This window comes from Hyaloscypha bicolor, assembly GCF_002865645.1.
Source record: "Hyaloscypha bicolor E unplaced genomic scaffold K444scaffold_35, whole genome shotgun sequence".
Classification (NCBI taxonomy): Eukaryota; Fungi; Ascomycota; class Leotiomycetes; order Helotiales; family Hyaloscyphaceae; genus Hyaloscypha; species Hyaloscypha bicolor.
The window spans coordinates 67,819-93,411 of NW_020194537.1; the positions used below are offsets into that span (position 1 = coordinate 67,819).

The 25,593-nt window shown below is 26.1% G+C and overlaps 1 protein-coding gene across 1 annotated transcript; it reads left to right on the forward strand.

Annotated features, from left to right (window-relative positions):
* Positions 1 to 24,847: 24,847 nt before the first annotated feature.
* On the forward strand, positions 24,848 to 25,269 carry K444DRAFT_609073 (uncharacterized protein). The gene has a single exon (XM_024879507.1). It carries the CDS (start codon positions 24,853 to 24,855, stop codon positions 25,057 to 25,059), a length of 207 nt encoding a protein of 68 aa, XP_024741269.1. The 5' UTR covers positions 24,848 to 24,852; the 3' UTR covers positions 25,060 to 25,269.
* Positions 25,270 to 25,593: the final 324 nt, after the last annotated feature.

Sequence of the window (25,593 nt, forward strand, 5' to 3'; positions counted from 1 at the left end):
GAACTCGTGGGCCCTGCAAATGCATGGCTTGATATCATGTCCATTAATCAGGACGATAAGCAAGATAAGGTTACCCAGATTGCTGCAGTGGGGGATATCTATAACAAGGCATCTTGTGTCTCCGTATTGCTTCCGACCTCGGATGCCTTGGCACACCATATATTGTGGAGTCTATACCTAGCGGCTACGATTTTGCTGAGACATTACGGCAATGAAAAAAAAACATCTCCGCGCGCCCAAATCGAATTTTTGGAAATAACTCAATAACCACGCCCTGTATAGTATTCCCGACACCTGCAATCGATTCCTTGGGGTCTGTTCCCCTAATAGCACCGATTCCAGCGACGTCGTGGCCCATTATGGGAGTCTGCAACGTGAATCGTCAGATTTACGCGCGTACCCTCCTGCGAGAAGCACGACTCCTCAAAGCCCATTCCAACGGGGCATATAGTAATGGAAAGAAAAGACAGATCCCGAACCTTACTATAGTCTCCTTTATCGATTTAGTTATCTTATATCTCGAAGTACCGGAGGCAAAGAACGACCAGGACTAGCTATAGCAGGCCATCCAGTAAATATAGGCCGATATTAAGGCCTAATATATATAGCAGAGCGTATTTATCTAGAAGCTCCTTAGTAAAAAAGTATAGAATTAATAATAGGAATAACCTCCCTTAATAGTATTATTTTTATAGGCAAAGGTAGTAGTATTAGCTCCGGCTAGTAGTATTTATATATGCTTTATATTACTAATATATACTAGTATATCTCTATTTATTACCCGAGTCTTATAACTTAATAGTATAATAGCCCGGGAGATCCGCCTTATAGTCTATAGTAAGGCTCTTAGAAAGGAGCTCCAAGCCCTCGAAAAGCCTAATAAATATATTCTCTTTAGGGCTAATAATATTATTACTAGAGTTTTCGGGACTTATTACTATACTAGCTATAATAGTAAACTGGATTAATTTAGTCTGACTTATAAATAATAGAAATATATTTCTCTATATATATAATATAAATATAATTAATACTATTATTTATAATAGCAAGAAATAGAAAAGCTTTATAGAAAAGAAAGCCAAAGTTCTAATATTATCCTATAAAGTAGTAATCTCCTCGATTTTAATTAATAGTATTAATATAAATAAGTAAAAGAAAGTTATTAGAAAACTATTTACCGGAAACCCAGTATTTATTAAAAGTCCTAACGAGATTAAAAGAATTATCTGGCTCTCAAAATACAAGTCCGACAAGTATATAAATACTATTATAGTAAACTTTTATAATAGAGAAACCGCTAATAATATTATTAGAACTCGAAAAATTACCTGGAAAAATATTTTTAAGTTAATTTAATAATATAGTAAAAAGGCCTAAATTTACTAATACTTTAATTACTATAGCTTTAACTATATTATATATATATATAGAATAAAGACCCGGTATAAGTAATATATCTCTAAAATATATAATACTAAGAAATATATCTTATTAAATAAAATATATTACTAATATATTAATTATAAAAAAAATTATATAATATTTTCTAAAGATTATAAGAAATATAAAAAGGAAATTAAGCGAGTTAAGGCCGAGAGGAAGTAATTTGAATATAACCTATTATTTCTAATATTATTAGTTTTTATATTATTTATTTCCTTAAAAGAAAACAGATCTAGTAATACCTAAAAAGAAAACTTATAATCTTCTATACTAATATTAGTATTACCTTTTTCTAATATTTTTACGGGCTCGGAAATTATAATAAAAAATAGTATATTTATAAAACCCGAAATATAATTAGTATAAAATATAAATATAAAGTAAATAAATAAAAGTAAAGAAAATAAAAAAAGTAAAGTAAAATCTCCTATTTTTCTAGGATCTTTATTAAAATTCCGGTTTCTTTCCTAAAACTATAAACTTTATTTAAAATATAATAGGATATAAACTTTAATTTTAATATATTAACTATTCTAATTAATAGCCTAAATGCTTCCGGAAATAAGAAGTTTAAACTAGCTATATAAAAACTTTAAAGCTCTTTTTTTAAACCGGTAAATAATAGAAATATTAGTAATAAATATATTATAATTATTAGTAAAAAGAGAAAAAGGGCTCTAAAAAAGAATTATATGAAATTTCTAAATAAAGTTAAATAAATCCGGCTAAATAATTCCGGTCGGCTTAAAGCCTTATTATAAGAAATAAGAAAAAATATATAAAAGAATAAAATAATAGCTATAATAGATCTAATTAGAATAAAATCGGGCCCGGAATTAGCTAGAAAAAGCTTTTTAAAGGTTTTTTCTAATTTGTTTAATAAATTATTTTCTATAAACTTTCTTCTAATCTTATAAATAATATTAAGTATATTAGTACTAAAACACTTATCTAAATACTACTAATAAGTATATACTAATATATAATATTATTTATTTTATAATATAATATTTAGAAGATCTATATAATATAGAACTTACTTTTCCAAAATAAGAAAACCTGAGACTTTAATATTATTATAATTTAAAAGCTATAGCTTAATAACTATAATATTCGACTTATCTATAACTTAGTTAAAAACAAATTCAGAGTATTTCTGGATAATTCAAGTATAAATAAATAGCTAAATATATATTTCCTTATTAATAGTAAAATTAATCTAATTATAATATGAATTATAGACTAGAGCTTATATTTTTACTCTTTTTATATTATATTAATAACTAGTAATAAGCTAAAAACCATTACTATTTATAATATTTATAATTTATATTAGTAAAAGAAAACATATATTAAAGATAAATAGATAGAAATACTAATAAAAAGTATTATACTAGAGCTAAATATAGTATTAAATAAGTTTAGATAAAATAAATAAGTAATAGTAAAAGACTTTAATTTTTATTATAAATACTAGTTTAGGAATTTAAAAATACTAAAATATAAAAATAAAAAAAAGGCCTAAATAAAGATTCTTATTAATATTATAAGAAATTATAATATAAAGCTCATATTTCCTAAAGGCTTAATTATATAACCCTAAACTAATATCTAATCTAATTTAGTTAGAATAATATTAGACCTTAACTAATATAATAAGAAACTAGTAAAGAGAATTTTAATATATAAGATTCAAATAGATCTAAATATAGTATTAGATTATATACTAGTAGAAATAGTATTTTTCTATAATTATATTCTAATCTCAAATAAAATAAATAAAGATTTTAAAAAAATAAATAAAAAGCTATTTCTCGAAATACTAGTTTCTTTTTCCCCAAATATAGTAAATATTATTACTAGAGAAAACCTAGATAATATAATTAAAGAAATAATTAAAGCTATTTAAATAATAATAAATATTATTATTTCTAATTAAATTATTATTATTAGATCTATTCTAGGCTTTAATAAGAATTATAGAAAGGTAATTAAAGAAGTTAAATAAATATAAAAGTAATAATTAAAACCGGGGTTTATAAAAAAAGACCTTATTAATTTCTAGAAAATAAAGAAATATTATAGGAAAGCTATTATTATTATATAAAGAAATACTTATAAGAAAAAAATATTAGAAATAAAAAATAAGAAAGGCTTTTAGATCTTATTAAAATAAATAAGAAATCGGGAATTAGAAGTTCCTGCTTTTATTTTAAATATTAAAAAAATAAATAGTATAATAGTAAAAAATATTAATAAAAAAACTAAAGTATTTTAATAAATCTTTTTTTTTATAACTACTTAAAATAGATTTTATTAATACCTATTACTATAATTATAATAGACTAGTTAAGGTTTAGATACTAATAATAAAATATAAAATAAGAAAAGCCTTTAGACTAGTTCTATTAGATAAAGTATTAGGGGAAAATAAAAACCCGAATAGGATTTTAAAGTTTATTATAAATCTATTAGTTTCTTTTTTTATAACTTTCTTTAATCTCTTAATAAATTTAAAATACTATTTGGCCAAATTATTATATAAGAGAAGTGAGTTATATAAAATATAAAAGATAATCTATTACTATATAAGGGGAGCGCTACTTCTAAGGTATTACTTATATTATATTACGCTAATATGACCTTTATTATCCACGATATAATAATTACTGCTACCGAAAATACTAGTAATATCCTTATTATAATAATAAAAAAAAACAAAATAAATACTAAGAAAGGATAGCTAATTAAATAAAAAGAACCACTATAACGAGTTCTGCTATCCTCCCAATTACTCAAGACCAGAGCCTAGCTATTACGGGTATTATATAATTATACCCCCAAGATTACCGAAGACCAGAAATATAACCAGGTATTATAAATATATCCGTCTAATTACTAAAGACTAGAGATACGAAGTTATGAGTTACTAGTATACTCCAATTACTAAAGACTAGAGGAAGTTTTATATAATATATAAATATAGGAATATAGGTATAAAGGTATTATAGTAGTCTTTTAAAAAGAAGTTTGGGATAACTTGGTAGGATATATATATATTTATTCCTCCTCTCCCGAATTCTCTATAAATAAGCCTTCTTATATTAATATAAAGCTCGGGGGAATATCATATACTTTCTTTATAGTTTCATTCTTAAATTTGCCCTTTACCGTTTTAATATATCCTAGTAATACTTTAAAACGTTTATACTTTGGGATAATGACTTCCTTAACTGGCTCCGTATCCTTAATAGCCTCCTATTTGGTATCCTTAATAGCTTCTTGCTCCATATCCTTAACGAACTTTATATTAGAGGGGCTAGTAACGGTACTATATCGGGCTCGTTAACCGGATAGTTATTTCTTGGCTAGGATATCCTTATTATTATTATAGTCGTTATTATTCTCTTTAGGAGTTAATAGGGAATGGTATGGCTCTTTAGGAGTTAATAGGGAATAATATGATATAACTTTGACTATATCTCGATAATATAGTATAACTTGTTGGTTATCCGTAACTATATCTCGCTATTTTACCGAAACCTCATTATCTTGCTCGAGTACGAGCTTATATAAAGCCTAATTACATATCTTAATAGCAGTCTTATTATTAATACTAAGCTAAATAAATAAGGGTTTATATAGAGAAGGAAGTCTGTCTTTTTTTATAAAAAGAGGTATAATATTATTAATAGCAGTATTATAACGAGTTTTTTGAACTTTACAGATAATCTCCTTAACCTTATTACCGTACTTTTTATTCTCTATTATACTAATAAGATTATCTATATTATTAGCTAATATATTATAGATAGATAGTATATTCCGGCTAACCCGAAACGCCTTTTCTATATAAGTAGCAAGTTGCGTATTTGTATTAAGGATCTATTAGGTAGTCTACTTCGTCTTTTGGAATAATTCGTTATTAACCTTGCTCTCGGCCTTTGGGGATCGGCCTGGTTCCCGCTTTTTGGGGTTTGGCTATTTAATATTAATATAACCGCTCTTATACTTGTTTAATCTCGTTACAGGGGTATTATATACGGGTACCGGTACTGGGTTTAATATAGCAGGAGTATTTATTATAGCAGGAGCGTTCATTATAGTAGGCAGGTACAAGTATTTATAGATTCGGTCGAATTAGGCTTTTATATTAGTATTTAACTTATAATACTTGCTAAGAGAAATATATTTGATAGGATTACTATAAAGGCTAAAATACTCTTTAATATCCGCTAACTTGGATATAAGACCAGACTTTAACTTATTATTAATATAATAATATAGTACTAATAACGAAAGCTTGGCCGGGGTCGGCAAGTTCTATATAGTAGCTGGACTACTACTTATATTTGCGGTTAATATAATGTATTCGGGGTTATATAGGGTTCTGGTTTAGTAATAGGAGAAGAGAGTATTAGGGTATACTCGTATATTATAATATATAAGGTATATTAGTTTAATACGGATGGCTTCGTTTTTGCAAGGGGTTATAACAAATTACCGAATTAGGTCTAGCCGTCTTATAACGAGAATAATAGTATTATATAGTAACTATAAGGAAAGCAATATTCAATAATAATATATGCCTTACTATTATTATTATTTTCTGGGGCAACCGTAATAACGAGAGGCTAGCTTCGTTACTAGTCTAGTCTCGTACTCTTATACTAGTTCTTTTGTATTTCCTAGTAGCTTAACGGAAAACCACTAGTTATATTTATTACCCTAATCCAGATACTTAACGAGATATTCTAGATTCTCCTTACTACTATAATAAGTATATCTCTTATTAACTATATGCTCTAGCTTCTAGCTCTTCCAGTCTTCGTTATCTCCCTTAATACCTTCTATGGGTTATATGCCCTTAACGGGTTCTCTACTAAATAGGTTAGGGCCCTTTAGTACTAGTTATAAATATGCTACCGAGATAACGGAATGAATTTTCTAGCCGATTAGTAATTCCAATTCGTATATAAGCTTTCCTACTCTATAGAGGATACGAAATAGTCCTGTTCTTTATTCTAATAGTTTCCTATTCGGGTTACCGGGAAGGTAATATCCTTAATAAAATCTCAAGAATACCCAGTTACTAATATCTATTATAATTAGCTTATATTTCGTATTATAGTATTTCCTGGCCGCATTATTTATAAAGTTAATAGCGACCTTAGTATCCTATTAATATAGCTTGCGAATAATCTCGGGTAGTTCCTATTAGGTCTCGGCTATAAGTAGTATTAGGTTTATTACCGGTTTAAAGCCCCTAATAAACTTATTTGGAGATATCTAAATAGCTACTATATATATATTATTTAGCCTAGCTTAAAACGGGATTATAAAGCTTAATTATTCTAGGAACGGATATATTATAATCTAATATTAAAAGCCGATCTCAATGATCTAATTCTTTTATTCCGAGGCCCTGTCTATCTGGGAGTACTATATAGTTAATATAAGCAGTTTCGTATCTAATATTATAAAAGTATGTTTCCAGAAGTCAGAGATGAATTTTCTATTACGGTTTAATATTAAGCCCTTGGGAATTCCCCAGTTGCAAAATAATTATATTATTATAGAGATAGTAGCCTATTTCTCTACTTTATATTTACTATTTCCTGGTATTAATAACGTTTTCTTACTGGCTTTATATAATTATATTATTATATAATTAAAGGTATTAAAACTATTAATCTTCTAAGGACTAATGGCTAGGATAATAGGAAGCGCTAGGATAAAGTTCATTACTATAGTATGGTACGGAATTAGGGGTATTCGAATCGGCTATAGTTCTCTATAGGGATATTATCTTAATATTCTATTAAGGAGACAAGCCAGATAGTATATAATATAATTCTTAAGGTATTTTATTAATTGGGGGATATAGAACTCGTCTAGCTTATATAAGGTTTATTCCGTACCGAAATAGAACTTATTATAGGCAAGATACAAGATGTCTTTTACTACTTCTTTGGGTATATAAAATCGGAATCGGTTACTAATAATATAATAAAAGAGGCCTTCTTTTACTTGGAAAGGAGTATTAACTTTTAGTAGTTCTTCCGGTATATTATTCTTTTTTATATCTAGTATTTCCAAGGCTCTTATGAATTTCAAATTCTTCCAGAGGCCGGTAATAAGCTTTTATTTAAATTCCGGATTAATTACTATCTTAGTAGTAAATATAATATATTCAAGCTTGTTATTATTTAAAATATTAGCCTTCTTAATAGTATTAAGGCATAATAGTATATCCGGTATAATATTTAAGTATTCCGGATAGTAATAGATATCTAAATTAAACTAACTGAGATATACCAAAGTATAGACTAATCTTATATTAGCTTTTATTATATCGGAAGTATTTAAGCTTATTCGATTATAAATTCCTCTCGTAGCCCTATAGTTAGTAAGAATAACTACCGGGTTTATACTAGATTAGATTATAGGTCGGAGCTTATAATAAGTCCATACCAGGTATATAATCTCTAATTCCGTTATATAATATCGTTTCTCTATTATACTTAATACCTTACTTATAAAGAGAATTAGCTAAATATATAATACTAATAGCTTCTTAATAATATCTACTAGTACTAATCCGGGTATTAAATAAAAAGCCATAACGGAAAACCCTCGTTCCTGTAATATATCTAAATTAAGTAAGAGAACTCTATCGGGCGAGAAATAAACTAGGAACCTGGGAACTATAAGTATGCTTTATAGCTTTTTGAATACTATAAGCTCCTGGATTATGGGCTTGTATTTCATTCTAATATAGTAGCCTTTTCGCTTCCCTTCTATAATACCGATTTTCCGTCTAGCTTCTAGTAGCTAAGTCTTTTGCTCCTGTATTAGTTTAATTATATAAGTATAGCTTGGAAAATATACTCGTAATTATCCGGTTATTTCAATATACTATTTCAGGGCTTGTAATATAATAGGAAAGGTAAGTTCTTTAAATACTAAAACTCGCTCCTATATTATTACTATTTCAAATATATCTACTAGATAGCCTAATAATTTTATGGACGGATATCCTATAAAGGACTTTCTTGCTAATAGGAATAATTATAGTTTGGTAAATAGCTCGAGATTAATACGAAGGTATTAGAGATACTACTCTATTATATCCGAGAAAATAATAATATTATTAATAAAGTTCCTGGTAAAGCCGGTATAATTATATAGCTGCTTATCTATAAATTATTAAATATATTAGATAGAGTTTCACAAACCCATAAGAACGACCTTTAAGTATTCCAAGCCGTAATAGCTAATAATTATAAAGTAATCTCGATATTTTTTTGTAATAAGAAATTAGTAAAAGAATTAGAAGCTATTAATAATAGAGATTGCCCTCTTTTCTCGTAATACTTTAATTAAGTCTAATTATAATAGTAGCGGATATATATCCGGGATAGCTAATTTGTTTATAATACGGAGATTAATAATAGGATATTCCTTTATAATAACGAATACTAGTAAGGCAAAAAAAGTCGGTCCGTAAACCTATTTCATTCGGTCTCGTTAGTATAACCCATTAAAGACATTATTAATAATCTTCTTATATTTATAATTTAAGGGGAACTTTTTCGATATAATCTTCTTATTCTACTAGCCTTTAATAAGGGGGATCCTTATATAGTCCTTTTCTGGTATATTAATTAGGCCTCTATTAGTCTAATATTCCCGGAACTCGGTAATAATATTATATAGGGTATATACCGTTTATATATCTCTATTATAAATATATATACTATTCTTATATATAATCTCCGGTATATCTTATGGCTTATTAATACCGAACTTATATTACTTATTCTACTAAGGCTCTTCTGAGTTCGGGTCGGTTTCTTATAGAATTATTAGCTTTATTCCTTCTTGGTTATTTGGGGCCCTAAAAAAGGCTTAGTTCTTAATATTTATTAATTAGCCCAGATTTATATTTACTAAGATTATTATTATAATATCTGTATTATTAATTATACTAATAAAGTTAATATAATTCAGAATCGCATCCTCTATACTAGTATAGCTTCCTTAGAAGAAATACATTCCGTTATCGGGAACCGGTATATACTAGACTAGAATTATTACCCTTGACTTCGGGAGAATAATAATCTTTCTGGCTACGAGAATACGGTATATTATCTTAGGGATATAATAGAGAACTATAATATCTATAACAAGGTTATTATATATACCTATTATAACTATAGAGTTCTAGTAATTAATAATCGAAAATATCTGCCAAAGGAATTCGTTACCGAGAAGCAGGCCCGGTTCCAGTCAGTCCATAACCTATACTATAACGAAGATCTTACCTAAGTATCTCTGGCCACTTGCCATACCGAGTATATATATAAGGAAGATTACTCGCTTTATAAGTATAATTTTATTTAGGATTCCTTTAAAGAATATGGATTAGAAAGTATTATACGAAACTTCCTTATAGCTATCTAGCCAGTCCTAGCCTATAACGGGATATATATATCCTATATTAATATATATTGATTTCGTCGGTTTTCCCGGTCTGAACTATATATATATTTTTATATATATATAAGAAATCTCGTCTGCTTTATATCCGACTTTATAAGGGATTACTTTAATAACCTTTACTATAATGGGTTCTATAGCTTTAAGAATTATTATAGTTCCGGCTTTTATTTTATTACAAGTATTAGTATAAACGTATTTAAATATTTGGGAATAGGACGAGAAAATATTATTATACTTTCTGTAAATATAAGACTTAATATTATTAGAGATAGCTAAGTAGAATTCGTCTTATAGAGATTATATATTATTTATTAGGAAGTCTGGAAAGGTAAACTCCTCTATAGTAATATATCTACTGTCTTCTAATTCCTTTTTATACTCATTTCTATAATTCTCTAGTATATTAATATAATTAGATACCAGGTTAGCCCTCTCGTTTCGGCGGTATTAGCGAAACCGTTATCCGTTATACTCTTACTTAGAGTACCCTTTATTGAAACGAGTCTTGTTCTCTTTGTCTTCTCCGTATATTGCTATAAGGAAGTATCTGGATTTTAGTAGTAGGAGGGGTTTTGCATTCTGCTTATAATTAGTACCGTCTCTTTACTAAAACTGGCGTAGTTATTACTACTGCCGGAGTTAGTAAAGGCGGAATCCGGAAGTAGTACCCTGATAATTACTATTATACGGATATCTGGAGCTAGTACCTCTAGTATTGAAGTATAGAGCTAGTCGAGCCGGGATATTACGGGAACGTCTTGCTATAATTATGTCTTACTAAGCTTCTTACTTATTAGCCAAGTTTTTTAGCCATTCCAATAGTAAGGTTTTCTTATCCGGGGCAGAGATATGGGGTCAAAGCTCGGGATCAAGGTTATTATATATATAAGAAAGCTATTAATATGGTTTGTCTATTTCTGCGGCTTTTATATATCTTATAATTATTACTATATATCCGCAAATATTATAACCTTTCTTTATATTTTCTATAGTATATTTTTTGTCTTAGAGCTTTTTTATTACTTTAGGTACGGAATCTTTAAAGCGGTCTACCAAGTGCTTTACCCACAAGGTAACTCCCTCTGGTATAAATCGAAAGGCGAGTTTTATTATTTCCTTGATTTCCTCTATATATTATCTCTGAGCTATTCTATATAAGCAAATATATAAGTTTATATATATAATACTTTTATATCCTCCTTATATATTAAATTAAAAGGTATTAATAAAAAGATATATATTTCTCTAGATTATAGCCTTTTCTTAATATTTAAAATCTTCTATATTTACGGAATTATCGGATTCGAAAAACCCAATATCTTCTGGATTCTATCTTAAGGAAATTCTGCTTATATTAATTATATTATATTTATTACCGAAGTTCTAGTTCCTATTATCGAAACTATTACCTTTTCTACTGCCTCCGTTATTTGCCCTAGCTCTATTACTGCCAAGCGACTGGTGCCTCTAGTATCTATTATATTTATCTAGTACTCGTATAATAAGTACGGCTATTTCAGTAGCTATTTTAGGGAAAAGAAGGTATTCTTATACCGGGGCCGCACTAGCCATATTACTACTATTATTATTTATTCTAGGGATCTCTTTGGTTCTATTACTATTCGGTTCGGAAGGTTAGTAGCTATTTAGTTAAGGCTTTATACTGGTTTCGGTATAGCGATTATTATTTTTAATACTTCTTCCGGTTTTGGCTATATCTTTATTCTGTAACAGGAAGTATTTGTCTATAAGAAGGGCGAATTTCTTAATAGTAGTATTAAATACGAATCTATTAATGGCCTATATACTTGGTAGGGCTAGGTAAGAAGGCTATTATACGGATGCAAGTTCGTTGACCGAGGCTAATTGGCTATAGTAACTACCTTATATTATATTCGAGATTATAGCAGGATATTATAGGACCAGGCAGTTAATAATATTATTAATAGTCTGTATTCTCTCTGTAAATCGATAGCCGGTTACTCGAAACTAATTAAATTAATAAGTAAGGTTAATAAAGTCCTGTAGAAAGGTCGAACTCGTTATTAAATACGGCTTATACCCTCTAGGATTATTGAATTATAGGCGGAAATGCTACGAAAATAAAGAGGTTCCTAGGTCATATTATAATATATATAAATCCGATAATTACTACTACTTATTATATAAGAGGAGTGAGTTATATAAAGTATAAAAGATAATCCATTACTATATAAGGGGAGTACTACTTCTAAGGTATTACTTATATTATATTATACTAATATAACCTTTATTATCTATAATATAATACAAATTTAAAATATTAATTATAATAATATTTAGGAATCTCGTAAAAAATAACTATTTATAGTTTAAATTATATTAACTAATTACTTTTATAAATATAATAAGAAAAATCTTAAATATAGTACTTACCTGAAAAATATAGTATTATATTAAGAAATATTATATATTTCTAATAATATATATAGAAAACCGGAAATAATTCTTTTATAAATATATTATTTATCTTTTTTTAAAAAAGGTTTACTTAGTATAAAAAAAAAGAAAAGTAATAAACTTATTTATATTAAATATTTTAGGAGCTTTTAATAATATTTTTTATAAAAAATTATTATATAATTTAAAAAAAAAGAATTATTTATAGAAATTATTAATTAGATAATTAGTTATTTATAATAGCTAGTATAAGAATATAATCTATTAAGGATAGGATATTAGAAATAAGTATAAAATAAAGCTAAGCCGGAATTACTTAAGTAAAATAATACTAAAGATCGAGATATTTTCTTTATTTTATTTTATAGCTTAGTATTTTTTAATATATAAGATATTTGAATTTTTAAGCCCTGGCTATTACCTTAACCCTATTATTATATAATACTAAACTTACTTAACTTGGCCTATAAAGATAATATAATACTACTAGTAAAGAACCTGTATTTATTCTTAGAAAATAAAAATAGAATACTGCTTTTAATATTTAATAATCTTTTTAAATTATAAAGAACTAGAGAGCTTAACTAGAAATATAATATTTTTTATAACCTAGTTAACCTCGAAATCTAATCCTTAACTAGAGCAAATAATATTTCCTTTCTAGTAATTAGTTCTCTACTAATATAAAAAAAGAAAGATATTATTTTTTATAACCTAGTTAACTTTAAAGTCTGACTTTTAACTAGAATAGATAATATTTCCTTAATACTAATAAAAGTAAAAGAACTAGCTTTTTTTCCTAGTATAGGAAGAATTAGTAATAGTTTACTAATTTAAAATAAGAAAAAATAATAGTTAGTTTTAGTTTACTAATTTAAAACTAGATAAAATAATAATTAGTTATAATTTACTAATATTAAATAAGAAGAACTTATTTAGTACTTACTTTTATAACTAATACCTTTTCTAAAACTACTATAAATAGTCCGGGGCCAAGTATTACTACTATAGGTATATTAGATAAAAGGCCCTAGTATAATAAAATAGAGAAGTTAGACTTTAATATTATAAATTCATATTACTAGAAAAGCTATTATAATACTATTCTAGAAAAAGATATTAAAAAATAGCTAGCTAATTTAGAACTTAAAATTAGTATAAATACTTTAAAAATAGATAAGGCCTAGTAAAGATTACTTATATAGGATAACCTTATTAATAAATATTGCCTTATAGCTAATAAATAAGTGAAATACTACTAGAAATTTTACTTATTATAGTATAGCAGGCCGCACTCGTCAAAAATCATATTGTTTTAGCGGTTTTAAGGTTTAGGTTATATGGCAAAGGCCGCGGCCTTTTATATATAACTTGCGGAAATCATATAAGAAAGCTGGTTTTTCTATAGACTTAGAGAATAATCCTTTATAAGTATTTAATTAATTAAGCTTTTATATACTATATACTATTTATACTTTACTATTTACGCTTTGATTTATTATTTTGCTATTAAGTCACGTTTTGTACTCTAGTATACTTTATATGAGTTTTTATCTTATTATAGTTTCCCTCTCATATTATATATTAATTAACTTACTAAGAAAATTAATAAGCTAGAGGTAATTACTAGTTAACTTTATATAAGAAAAAAACTAGTATAAGAAGAAATAATAAAGTAGAGATCTAAATAGGCAGATATTTAGGAATACTATAGATTCCCATTAGGAGAACTATTTAGGAGCTAATACTAAAGCTCTTTCCTGCTTTTAGTTTATAATAATTAACTATAGCTTATTAGAATTAAGAATCCCGCCCTATTTATAAATAAGAATAATTATTAGATTAATAATTAAATATTTAATATAAGAAATAAACTAATATAGAACTTTTCTGAATTTAATAATAAACTACTAAAAATTATTTATATAATATAACTAGTTACTAGAGATACCCGTAACTTTATTTATAATTAACTAGAACCTGGATTAGTTAGATAGATTTCGATTACCGAATAGATCTTTAAGATTCTCTAGTAAGCTTATAATAAAAGTAAAGAAATAGAATACTAGGAAATAAAAGAGATATACTAGTATCTAAGATAAAGAAATAAGCCATTTCTGGTATTTTAGGTAAAGTTTACTTACTTAATAATAAAACTAGGGAAGTTACTAGATAACTAATATAATAATTTAATAAATAAAATAAATCTCGAGCTACTTAAAAGCTTAAATAATAAGAAGTTTAATACTTCCAGGGATCTTATTAAGTAATATATAAAATAAGAGAATAGGCTTTTATTATATAGTAACTATATACTAGTAGTTATATACAGGCTTATATAACTATACTCCTGTATTTAAGCTTTAGCTACTCGTATTATACCTCTCTTTCCTGCTATCTATCTATATATTATTATTATAATATAATAATAATGTTTTATTATAATAGCTTCTCTTAATTAAAAATTAGTAATTCTAGGAGAAATAACTAATAGAAACTACTTGCTATTAAATACTATTCCGGGCTAGAAAGCCTTCCGGAATTTAAGAAGCTATAGTAATCTTATATCTAATGAATTAATCTTAGTAGCCGGTATTTTTATAGCTAAAAAAGATAGTTTACCGAGAATTTAAAAAGAGACTAGACTAGCTAGAGAGTCTTTATTATTATAGCTATAGAAAGCCTAGATATATAAAAAGTATCTATTCTAATTTTAATAAGATTATATTTATTAAAGAGAATTATTTAAAGAGAGCTAATAATTTAGGAATAAATAATAAGAAATATAATATTAATAAGTCGGGAAAAGTCTAGCTCTAGATATAGAGGTAGCCTTTCTAAAGTAAGAACTTTATTAAGAACCTATAGATCTTACTTAGCTAATTAGCAGGAACTAGTTTTTTATTAATTATAGAATAAGCTAGAAAAGTAAAACTATAACTTTCTAATACTTAGTAAATACTAGAGTAAATACATATATTCTAATTAACTAAAAGCATATTTGCCTCTTAATAAAAGTATTATAAATGCCCTTATATAAACTCAAAACCCTTATTTCCTTATAAGATCTTAATAAATAATCTAATAAAGCTATTTAATATCTAGCTATTATAGATCTAGCTATTAATTAGTACTTTCAAATTCAATAATACCTACTTATTACTAATCTTGGCTCTTATAATATAATCCTGGAAAGGAAATAGCTAGTAAAGTATAATATCCTACTAAATTATTAATAGAATTAACTTTATTAGCCAAAAAACTATAAGGTAAATTAGCCGGATCTTATTTAGAAAATCTAATATTTTAATAAGAAATATTAAAAAGATAATTGCCTTAAAGATATTCTAATTAGGATTCTAAAAAGAACTAGTAAAACTAGACCCGAAAAGTAAAAGAATATATTTCTTATCTTTCTATAAGATCTTTTTATAAGAAAAGCCGAATACTAGATAAGAAAAAAAGAGCTAAACTTTAATATTCTCGAAATAGTTAAATTACTAAACTATTTCTATTATTTTATTAGAGTAGCTATTTTCTAATTAAGTACTAAAGATTCCGGTAATTTAGTCGGATTAGTTACTATTAATAAGATTAATTATATATTTAAGAAATAGGGTTATAAACTAAAGAGATATTTATTACTATTTATAGTAATTAGATAACTAATATTATAGTTTATTAGGTATTATATTTAAACTAGTAACCTAATATATTTCCTGGATATAAATAAATCTAATATTCTTAGTAATATATTATTTTTTAATCCTAAAGAATTTTAAAAGCTTCGGATATTTTTCTCTATATAGCTATATAATATAGCTAGAGTATTCTTTAAGAAAGTAATAGATAAGCTTCCTTAGTTTTAATTCTTTAATTATAAGCTCCGTTTTAATAAACTAGATCCCTTAATAAAAATAGCCTATTTTTATAAAATAAGCTCTAGTAAACTTAAAAAAATAAGAGAATATCTTATTAAGAATCTAAAAAAGAGTTTTATTAAGCCGTCCGAATTTCCTTTTTTATTACTAGTCTTATTTATTAAAAAGAAAAACAGTAGCCTATAATTTTATATTAATTATTAATAGCTAAATACTATAATAAAAAAGAACTATTATTTCCTATTACTTATTACTAAAACTCTTAACTAATTAGCCAAATTATTAATATTTACTAAATTAGATATTTAATATATTTTTAATTGAATTTATATAAAACTAGCTTCTATAATATAAATAGCTTTTAGGATAAGATATAAATTCTTTAAACTAGTAGTTTTACTATTTAAACTCTATAATAATCTAGTAATCTTCTAGTAATATATTAATACTATTCTAATAAACTATTTAAATAACTTTTATTCGGCCTATATTAATAATATACTAATTTTCTTTAAGAATAAGAGAAAGTATTAATAGTATATTAGAATAGTCTTATAAAAGCTCTAGAATACCGAATTATAAGTTAATATTTATAAATTTAAATTTAAAATCTCTAAGATAATATTCTTAGGATTTATTATCTCGAATTAAAATATATAAATAAATCTTACTAAAACCTCTATTATCCGAAACTAGTACTAACCTATAATAAAAAGAAAGATATAATTGTTTTTGGGCTTTTATAACTTCTATTATAAGTTTATCTAAGCCTATAAATATATTTCTTATTCCCTAAATTATCTAACTAAAAAGAATATTCTACTAAAGTTTATATTTAATAAAACCTAGCTAGATGCCTTTAATTAGCTTAAAGATTTACTTCTCTTTATTTCTATATTTCTCTATTTTAAATATAATAAAGAAACCTGCCTGGAAACTAATTATTTAGACCTAGCTATTATAAGTATACTTTTTTAAAAAAAACCCAGAAAATAAATAATAGTATCCGGTCTTATTTTATTCTAAAGCTCTTTAAAGAGCCAAAAGCTATTATAAAGTTTATAATAAGGAACTCCTTATTATTATCTAAGAATTCCGGGAATAATAAATAGAACTAATTAGCTTATCTAATTTTCTAATTATTACTAACTATAAAGCTCTCGAGTATTTTAGTACTAAGAGGCTCTTAAATAAATAATAAATCTAATAGATAGGTTTCTTATTATAATTCTATTACTAGATTACTTATTAGCTAGGTAAAGATAATACTATTACTAATATCTTATTCCGAAAAAACAAACTTATACTAATTTAGAAATAGGCCAAGAAAGCTAAAAGAACTAGATAAGTTATCTTATTAGATCTAATTCTTGCTTTTACTAAAATAAAAGATATGGCTTATATTTCTACTAAGATAAAAGAAATAAACAAGTTATTTATTATAATTAAAATTCTATAAGCTAATTAAATAAACCTAGTCTTAGAAAATAAATATAGAAAAGCTCGGGAAAATACGGATTTATAAGAAATATTAAATAGCTATATATTTTATAATAAAAGACTTATTATACTAAATAGATATAATAATTTATAAACTAGGCTTTTATAATAAATCTATAATATAATAACTATTATATATCCCGGTTAAAATAAGACAAAAATTCTAGTTTAGAGACTTTACTAGTAGCCTATTCTTTCTATAAATATTAATTACTTTATAGTAAACTATTATAAATATTAAAAGTCTTATAAGCTAAAAAACAAAATACTAGACCTATTATATTTATTACTAGTTTTCCTAAAAATATGAAATAATTTATTTATAAACTTTTATATTTCTAATTCTATTAATAAAAAATATAATAATATATTTATTATAATTAATTAATTATCTAAATAATATATAAGTTTACTAATAACTAAGAATACTATAGCCAGAACTATTACTAGCCTGTTTTACTATTATATCTAGTAATTTCGAGAATCTTTTTTTATTATTATAAATAACTAAGAACTCTAATTTATTTCAGACTTTATAAATAAACTATTAAGATTAATTAGAACTAAGCTAAAGCTCTTAATTACGAAATATACCTAAACTAATAGATAAATAGAAATTATTAACTAGATTATTAATACCTGACTTTACTCTTTTATTAATTATTTCTAGAATAATTAGGTAGATTTATTTCCGGTATTTAATACTATAGGTACTATTTGCCTATATGAATTAATTGGCTTATTTTCTTTAATAATTAATTACAGATATAAACCCAGGCTAAACTTTAACTAGATATTACTAATAATAGAGTTTAAAATACCGAGAAAGAAACTTAATTAGAAAAAAGTATAATAGTAAGCTAAGAGAATTAATACTATTATTAATTATATTCGAGAATATATAATAATAGTTCAGGAGTATTAAGCCAAATAAACTAATAAGAAATAGTAAGAACTAGACTTTAGTTTAGGAAATATAGTCTATATAATTAAAAAGATATAGAAAATAAATTATTTATTTAATAAATTAGACTATTTTTTTACTAGACTATTTAAAATTAATAAAATAGTTAATTATTTATATTAATTAGATTTTTTCCTATTATATAGAATTTGGCTAATCTTTTATATAAATAGACTTTATAAGAATCCTACTAACTTACTATCTGGCTAAACTAATAAAGAACCTAGTTTTATTAAAATTAATAGTAAATTCAAATAGGAAATCAAAAAGATTCTTTTTTCTAAAGTACTCTATAATAAGCTTTACTATAAGATTAAATAGAAGAAATAGGATATAGATAATAAATAGTATCTTATATTAAATTTTAAGAACTTAGTATTCAAACTATATAAATTCTATAAATAGAACCCTAGTAAAATAGAACCTTTTATTTAACTAAATAAATGGATTTAATATACTAAAAAAGATAAGTTTAATAATAATTATCTAAATAATAATAAATCTCGATAATAAGGCCTTTATAACTAGAAAAAAAAAACCTAGATATTTCCCGGATTTTATTTAAATCCTAGTATATTTCCTTTATTCTATTATATTAGTACTTATTTTCTTTTCCAGAAATCTAGATAAAATATTTTCCTTTATTATACTAAATTATACTTTACTATTTAGGTGAATTATAAAAATAAATAAAATTCTTAAAGCTAAGCTAAAGGTAAATACTTGCTTATATTAGTTCGAAATATTATTAAAAATCGAGGAAAACTTTCCTAACTACTTTAATTTTTATAACCTTAATTATTTATATTACTACTATTACCTTAATAGAACTATTAATAAAAATAAAATAGATAAAAAAACCCAGTAATATATTATTTATTACCGGACTAAATAAGGCTATTTATTAGATCCTGAATAACTTAAGTAATAATAGTAATATTTTAAGTTTAGTAGCTATTACTATTATTAATATAATTACTAGCCAAACTATTTTTATAAATAAAAATAATAACTTTCTTATTTAAAAATAGGTTAATATATAGAATACGGCCTATACTACTCTTAAGAATATATCTAAAATTATTATAAAAAACATCTTAGTAAAATATTCTAAGAATAATAAAATAGAGATTTTAGTTACTAGTAATAATAAGTCTAATAATCTAATAGGCGGAATAGATAATACTAATAAGGGCTTCCTTATTAATCTTATAGAGCCAAATACTAAAAAGATTAAAAAGAATAAGGCTAGCTTATTTAAGAAATATAAGATATTAGATAATAGTAAGAATTCCGATAATAAAAAGACTAAAAATAGAAAGATTTCTAGTAATAAAGGAAACTCTAATTATAATAAAGGTAGCCAAACTAGTATTAAGATACTTATTATAATTAGAAGATATATAATACTAAATAGTAGTTATTATATAAAGTACTAGTCTGAAACCAAGAACTAGTAAATAATCCTAAAAACTAAATTAAAAAAGTAATATCCTATAAATATTAATAAATTAGTATATAATACTATTTAGGAAATCAGAAAACCTCTTAAAAGCTTTTATAAGACTAAAATCATATAGTTTAAGGCCCGGGAATTTAATAATAAAATAGCTTAAGTAGCTAACCTTAATATATAAGTTTCTATAATAGAGAAGTAATTTAAGAATATATATATTAAGCTTAAAAAGGCCAGAAATTAATTAAGTAGCTTAGAAATAATATAATTAAGCTAAATATTATTACTCTAACTAAGAAAAAAGGCAAGTAAGCTATTATATTAAAGCCTATATTAATAAATAAACTTAATCTACTATTTCTATTTATAGACTACCTAATAATAATAGTTCTAATATTAGCTATAGCCTATATAATACTTCTAGACTATATTATAAATATAGGTATAGGTATAATACAAGTAATAGATACTAAAAACTAGCTAGAATATATTAGAAACTAGATTATTCTAGTAAAGTTAAGACTATATTTTAATTATAAGTAAGCTATAGGAATTAGATAAAATAGGATTAATAACTATTATTTCCTCTTTTTCTTTTTAATATTATAGCTAAATAATTCCCTAAATAAGAGTATTTAGACTTCTCTTTAGAAAGAAAATAATATAATAGCTAATATAAGAATATGATTTACTAAGGACAGGATATTAGAAATAGATATAAAATAAAGCTAAGCCGGAATTACTTGGGCAAAATAATATTAAAGATTAAGGTATTCTTTCTACTTTATTCTATAGCTTAGTATTTTTTAATATATGAGATACTTAAATCTTTAAACCCTAGCTATTATCTTAATTCTACTATTATATTATTTAATAAATAAAAAGACCCGGATTAAGCTTTTTAAGAACCTAAATAAGGAATTTAGTATATTAATAAGTATTTCCTAAAACTTTTTTATTTTTTTTATTTTTTATTTTTTTTATAATACTAATTTCTTTAAAATTACCCGATTTAGTAAACTAGTTATAGGCTATATTAATAATACTAGCTTCCTTATAAAAGGCTTAATTACTAAATTAATAGTCTAAAAACTCGAGATATTATACTAAAAAGTAAATAAATAAACTAAGAAATATATATTTATATTTATATTTATTAAATATAAATTTATTTACTTTATTTATAAAAGAAATTAAAAGCGGATTAGAGATAGTATAAGGCTAGCAAATCTAGAACTAATAAATAATATTAAGAAAGTAATTATACTCAAATTATATATCTAATATTTCGGAGTTATTCTTGATTTAAAACTTAATAATATGAAATATATAAGAAAAAAAGTAGGAAAATCTATTTAGGTTCTATAGTTTATAATAGAATTAATCTAGAGAGCCTTAAAAAGAAATATACTTATATTAGTAAAAGTAATTATTATATTATAAATATTCTTCATATATTTTATATAATAGATCTCGAATCTAATATATAAAAGAAAGATTTATTAGAAAAAGGTAATTTAGGTATTTAATAATCTATAAAAAAAAGTATTTTATATTATTATAAGTACTTTTTATTTAATAGTAATAATAGTAATTAAAATAGAGACTAATCTATTATCTATTAAAGTTTAGTTTAATTAAATATATATAATTATAATAAATTAAATTAGAGTTTTTTTTTATTAAATATAACTATTTTATATAAGAAGTATTATTAATAATAGCTTTATTTAATTCTTATTATTATAGGAAATCGAGATTAAGATATAAAAAGTAATTAGAATAGAGATATATAATAAAATAAATAAATAAATACTAATTATAGCTATATTTTAGTAAATTTTACTAGATATAAGAATTATTCCGGATATAGAAACTATAATAAGAGAATATAATAAGATTTATTTATTATAGTAATATATTTATATGAAAATCTTTATAAATAATAGTAATATTTAAGGCCGAATTAATATAATTATCTAGAAGTCTTATAAGAAATAAAAGGCTATAATAGATATTAGCCCGAATAATTAATTTGTAGTTTATAAAATAGAACTTATTAGTATTTAGATAATAATAGATATAGTAATTAAAAAAGGAAATATTATAAAAAAGCTTATTATTTTTACTAATAATTAAGTATTTATTATTTTATTTACTAGACTATAGAACTAGTTAGATCAGATTATTCTTATTAAAATCTATAATTTTATAAATATTCTTTAGTAAAAAAGCTATAAGATTATAATTAGATAAATCCTAGTATATATTAGAGTACCTAGAAATAAGATTATAGATCTTTAGTAAAGTAAGCTATTAGATAAAAGCCTAAGCTAAAGGATACTAAAGTAGTTTCCGGAATATTAGTAATTAACTCAAGTCACGTTTTCGGAATAAAATAGCTTCCTTAATTCCTTTTTTCTTATAAGAGATTAATTAATAACTTTATAAGAGAAGCCTAGAATTAGAAATAAAGAAATAGTATTACTAGTATATTATATAAAAAATAATAATAAAGTAATAATATAATACTAAACTACTATATTAATAACCTTTATAAAAATCTCTTTTATAAAGCCAAGGCCTCTATTTTAATTCAGATACGAATAGAGAAAATCGGGCTTTACGGATATTTTAATACTATTAATTATATAGAAGATCTATAATACGGCTATAATTAGGTCTACTAAATAGTATATTATATTATTAAAGACTATAAGTATCTTGAAAATACTCGTTTTATATATTTAGAAAAGAGTATTATTAGAGATACTAGGCTTTTCCTGAGAAATACCGAGCTTATATCCAAAACTATTAAATTCATACTTGCTACTAGTTTCCTGGATTAGTTTACAAGTTATATAAAGATACTTTTACTATTAGAATAGGGGACGAGGCTAATTAAGGCAATAATTATACTTTACTAGGCTAACTAAGCCCCTCTGGGGGCTATTATATTATAACAAACCATATAGAAACGGAAGGGAGGGTAAGGGGCAAGGTTATATAAAGTGGGAGGTATTCTGATTTTTGATTTTATGTAATGTTTCGATTTCCTTTTTGCTTTATTAGCTCTGGAGCGGAGTCGAGGACTCGTGACCACCTCTGTAGCCTAATCCTATATAGTGCGTCTCTATAGCGCCTTAGGCAGCTAAAAAGACTAATGGAACACAAAAAAAACAAAAAAAAACATTACGGCAATTTTCGAAACAACACGGAAGAAGTTGTAGCCTACAAGACAAAGCTCGAGCATTGGTGTGCTGCTTTCTTCCATCAGTTGCTGGTGTTTAAAGAGAAGCTCCATCAATGGGTTTATTGGGAACGAGCTTGGACTTTTCAAGAGTGGTCACTTGCACAAGATGTCGAGATTACCTGGGAGGAATCAACAACCTTTGACATGGCTCCTCTCCGCTACCTGAAATCCTCCATATTCTCTGCAGCGTTTATGCTCGCAAACTTCAAGCTTCAAAATGGGCAATACTCCAATATCAAATTCGGATTTTCTCGTGGACAAGTTCAAAGGAGATTTGAAACCGTCAAGCGGCTCTTCCCGTATGTTGATTACCTCTTGTCGTCAGAGGAAATTGACCAAAAGCTCGCGACCGAGCAAATAATATCACCCAGCGTTGAAGGTGCAGATCACATGCTAGGTCTGCGCATATCCAAAAATCGCTCTCTAATCCGACAACTTCTGGACATCGAGGTCGCTAAAGCAGCAAGATAACAGATCGCTTTCGTGTTATGATCTCCTCAACGCAGTCACCTCAAGCATCCGGCTTCGTCAGGCCCGTATCGTCTAGACTAGGACTTGGAATTCGACCCCATCAAAGAAAGGATTGGGAATTCACAGCCACGCAGTTACCACACGGTGGGACCCTTGTGGGATGTAGCCTACGACCCGGGAGAAAGAAGTCAGGGGACTCTTCACGCATTACTGAAGATGAAAAATTCTATGCAAGATTAAGTATTATGCTCAACTCGTTCGGGATCAGCGAGAGAGACGCGAGATTCCAAGCAGACAAAATTTGCTGCTGGGCCTCGATGTGCAATATCCGATACGAATATCAAAAAGACAACCCAGTTGCCGTTGCTCTACAAAAGGTCTTGAAGGTTCTGCGACAACGAGGAATCAAAATTTATAACTTCCATGTCAACATTCGGTCCTTAGACGTCGATGTTCAATTCCTGAAGTACGCATCTGAGCACCAGCTTTGCAACGCGACGAGTAGGACATATCTCCACTGCGCTCCTATTTTAAATGGTCGAGCTGATACTGCGGTCCACCTCCGTGCCAGCATCATGCAAAGCCTGGACACAACCCTATTGAGCAGAAGAGTTGAAACACTTCGAAAGCTGGACAGCAGCAAGATCAAAGCAGTCACCAGTCTAACAAACATCCCCGAGTTCCTTTCCGAGTTCCTTTCCGAGTTCTCACTCGCGGTGATTGGCAAGCCTGAGGAAAGCGACCTAGGTAGTCTCATTCTTGACTTAGACATGAGCGAAATGGGAGACAAGAAAGCGGAAAATATGGCTTTCGCACCGTTGCTTGGACGAGTCCGAGCTGTACTTGAAGGTATCCCAAGAGAACACTCGTCAAATCAAGATTGGTAACTGCTTCCTGGATCCAGATCGAACAAACTCGGACGCCAGCAGGACGCTACATGTACATTGGCTGGGCTATATGTCCCGCCAATATACAATTCAAGGATCTATTCGTTGCCAGAGAAAGTCTCAATGGTACACTCATCCTGGCATATCAAAAAGGACAAGCTTTTCATGCTGTTGCATACATTACCCTCACCTACGAACGAAGTGGAACTTATCTAATCGAGACGGATGAAAGTGGTCGCGTGGAAATGCTCTTGTAAACTCCTCAACGAAGCGATATCTTGTCAGCTCATTATAGTACAGGTGATGGAATATTTCAAGGTGTCATTCCTCTGAAAAGGGAACAGCTTGGTCCGGTGCTTGGCCTTGCTTAAGGGACAAAGATACTCTCGAACTTTTTGAAGAATTTCTTTGGTGTTCTAAGTATGAATTAGTCTATCCTCCTCATTTGTGCTCTTGCAATTGCTCTATATCTCTGTACGAACAAGAAGGTGTTCATTCGTTGGGCTCATTTATGATAACCACCTAATGTTAGAATGAAAATATTGGAATTACAAAATTTCTGTATCTAAAACTCTACAACCACGGGGATCGTCTAGCCCCTCCCCGTCCTCGAATCTGGCTACACCGATTTGATAGACCTTGTGCTTCTACTTTAGTAGAGTGATATGATACATCTCCTCGCTCTCCGCGTATTAGTTCAACAATTGTAGAAAAATATTCGGCAATTGTAGGCATATGCGGCTCGCTTAATGTTGAGTTAGCATTCCTACTCTGCTCGAGGTATGGGACAT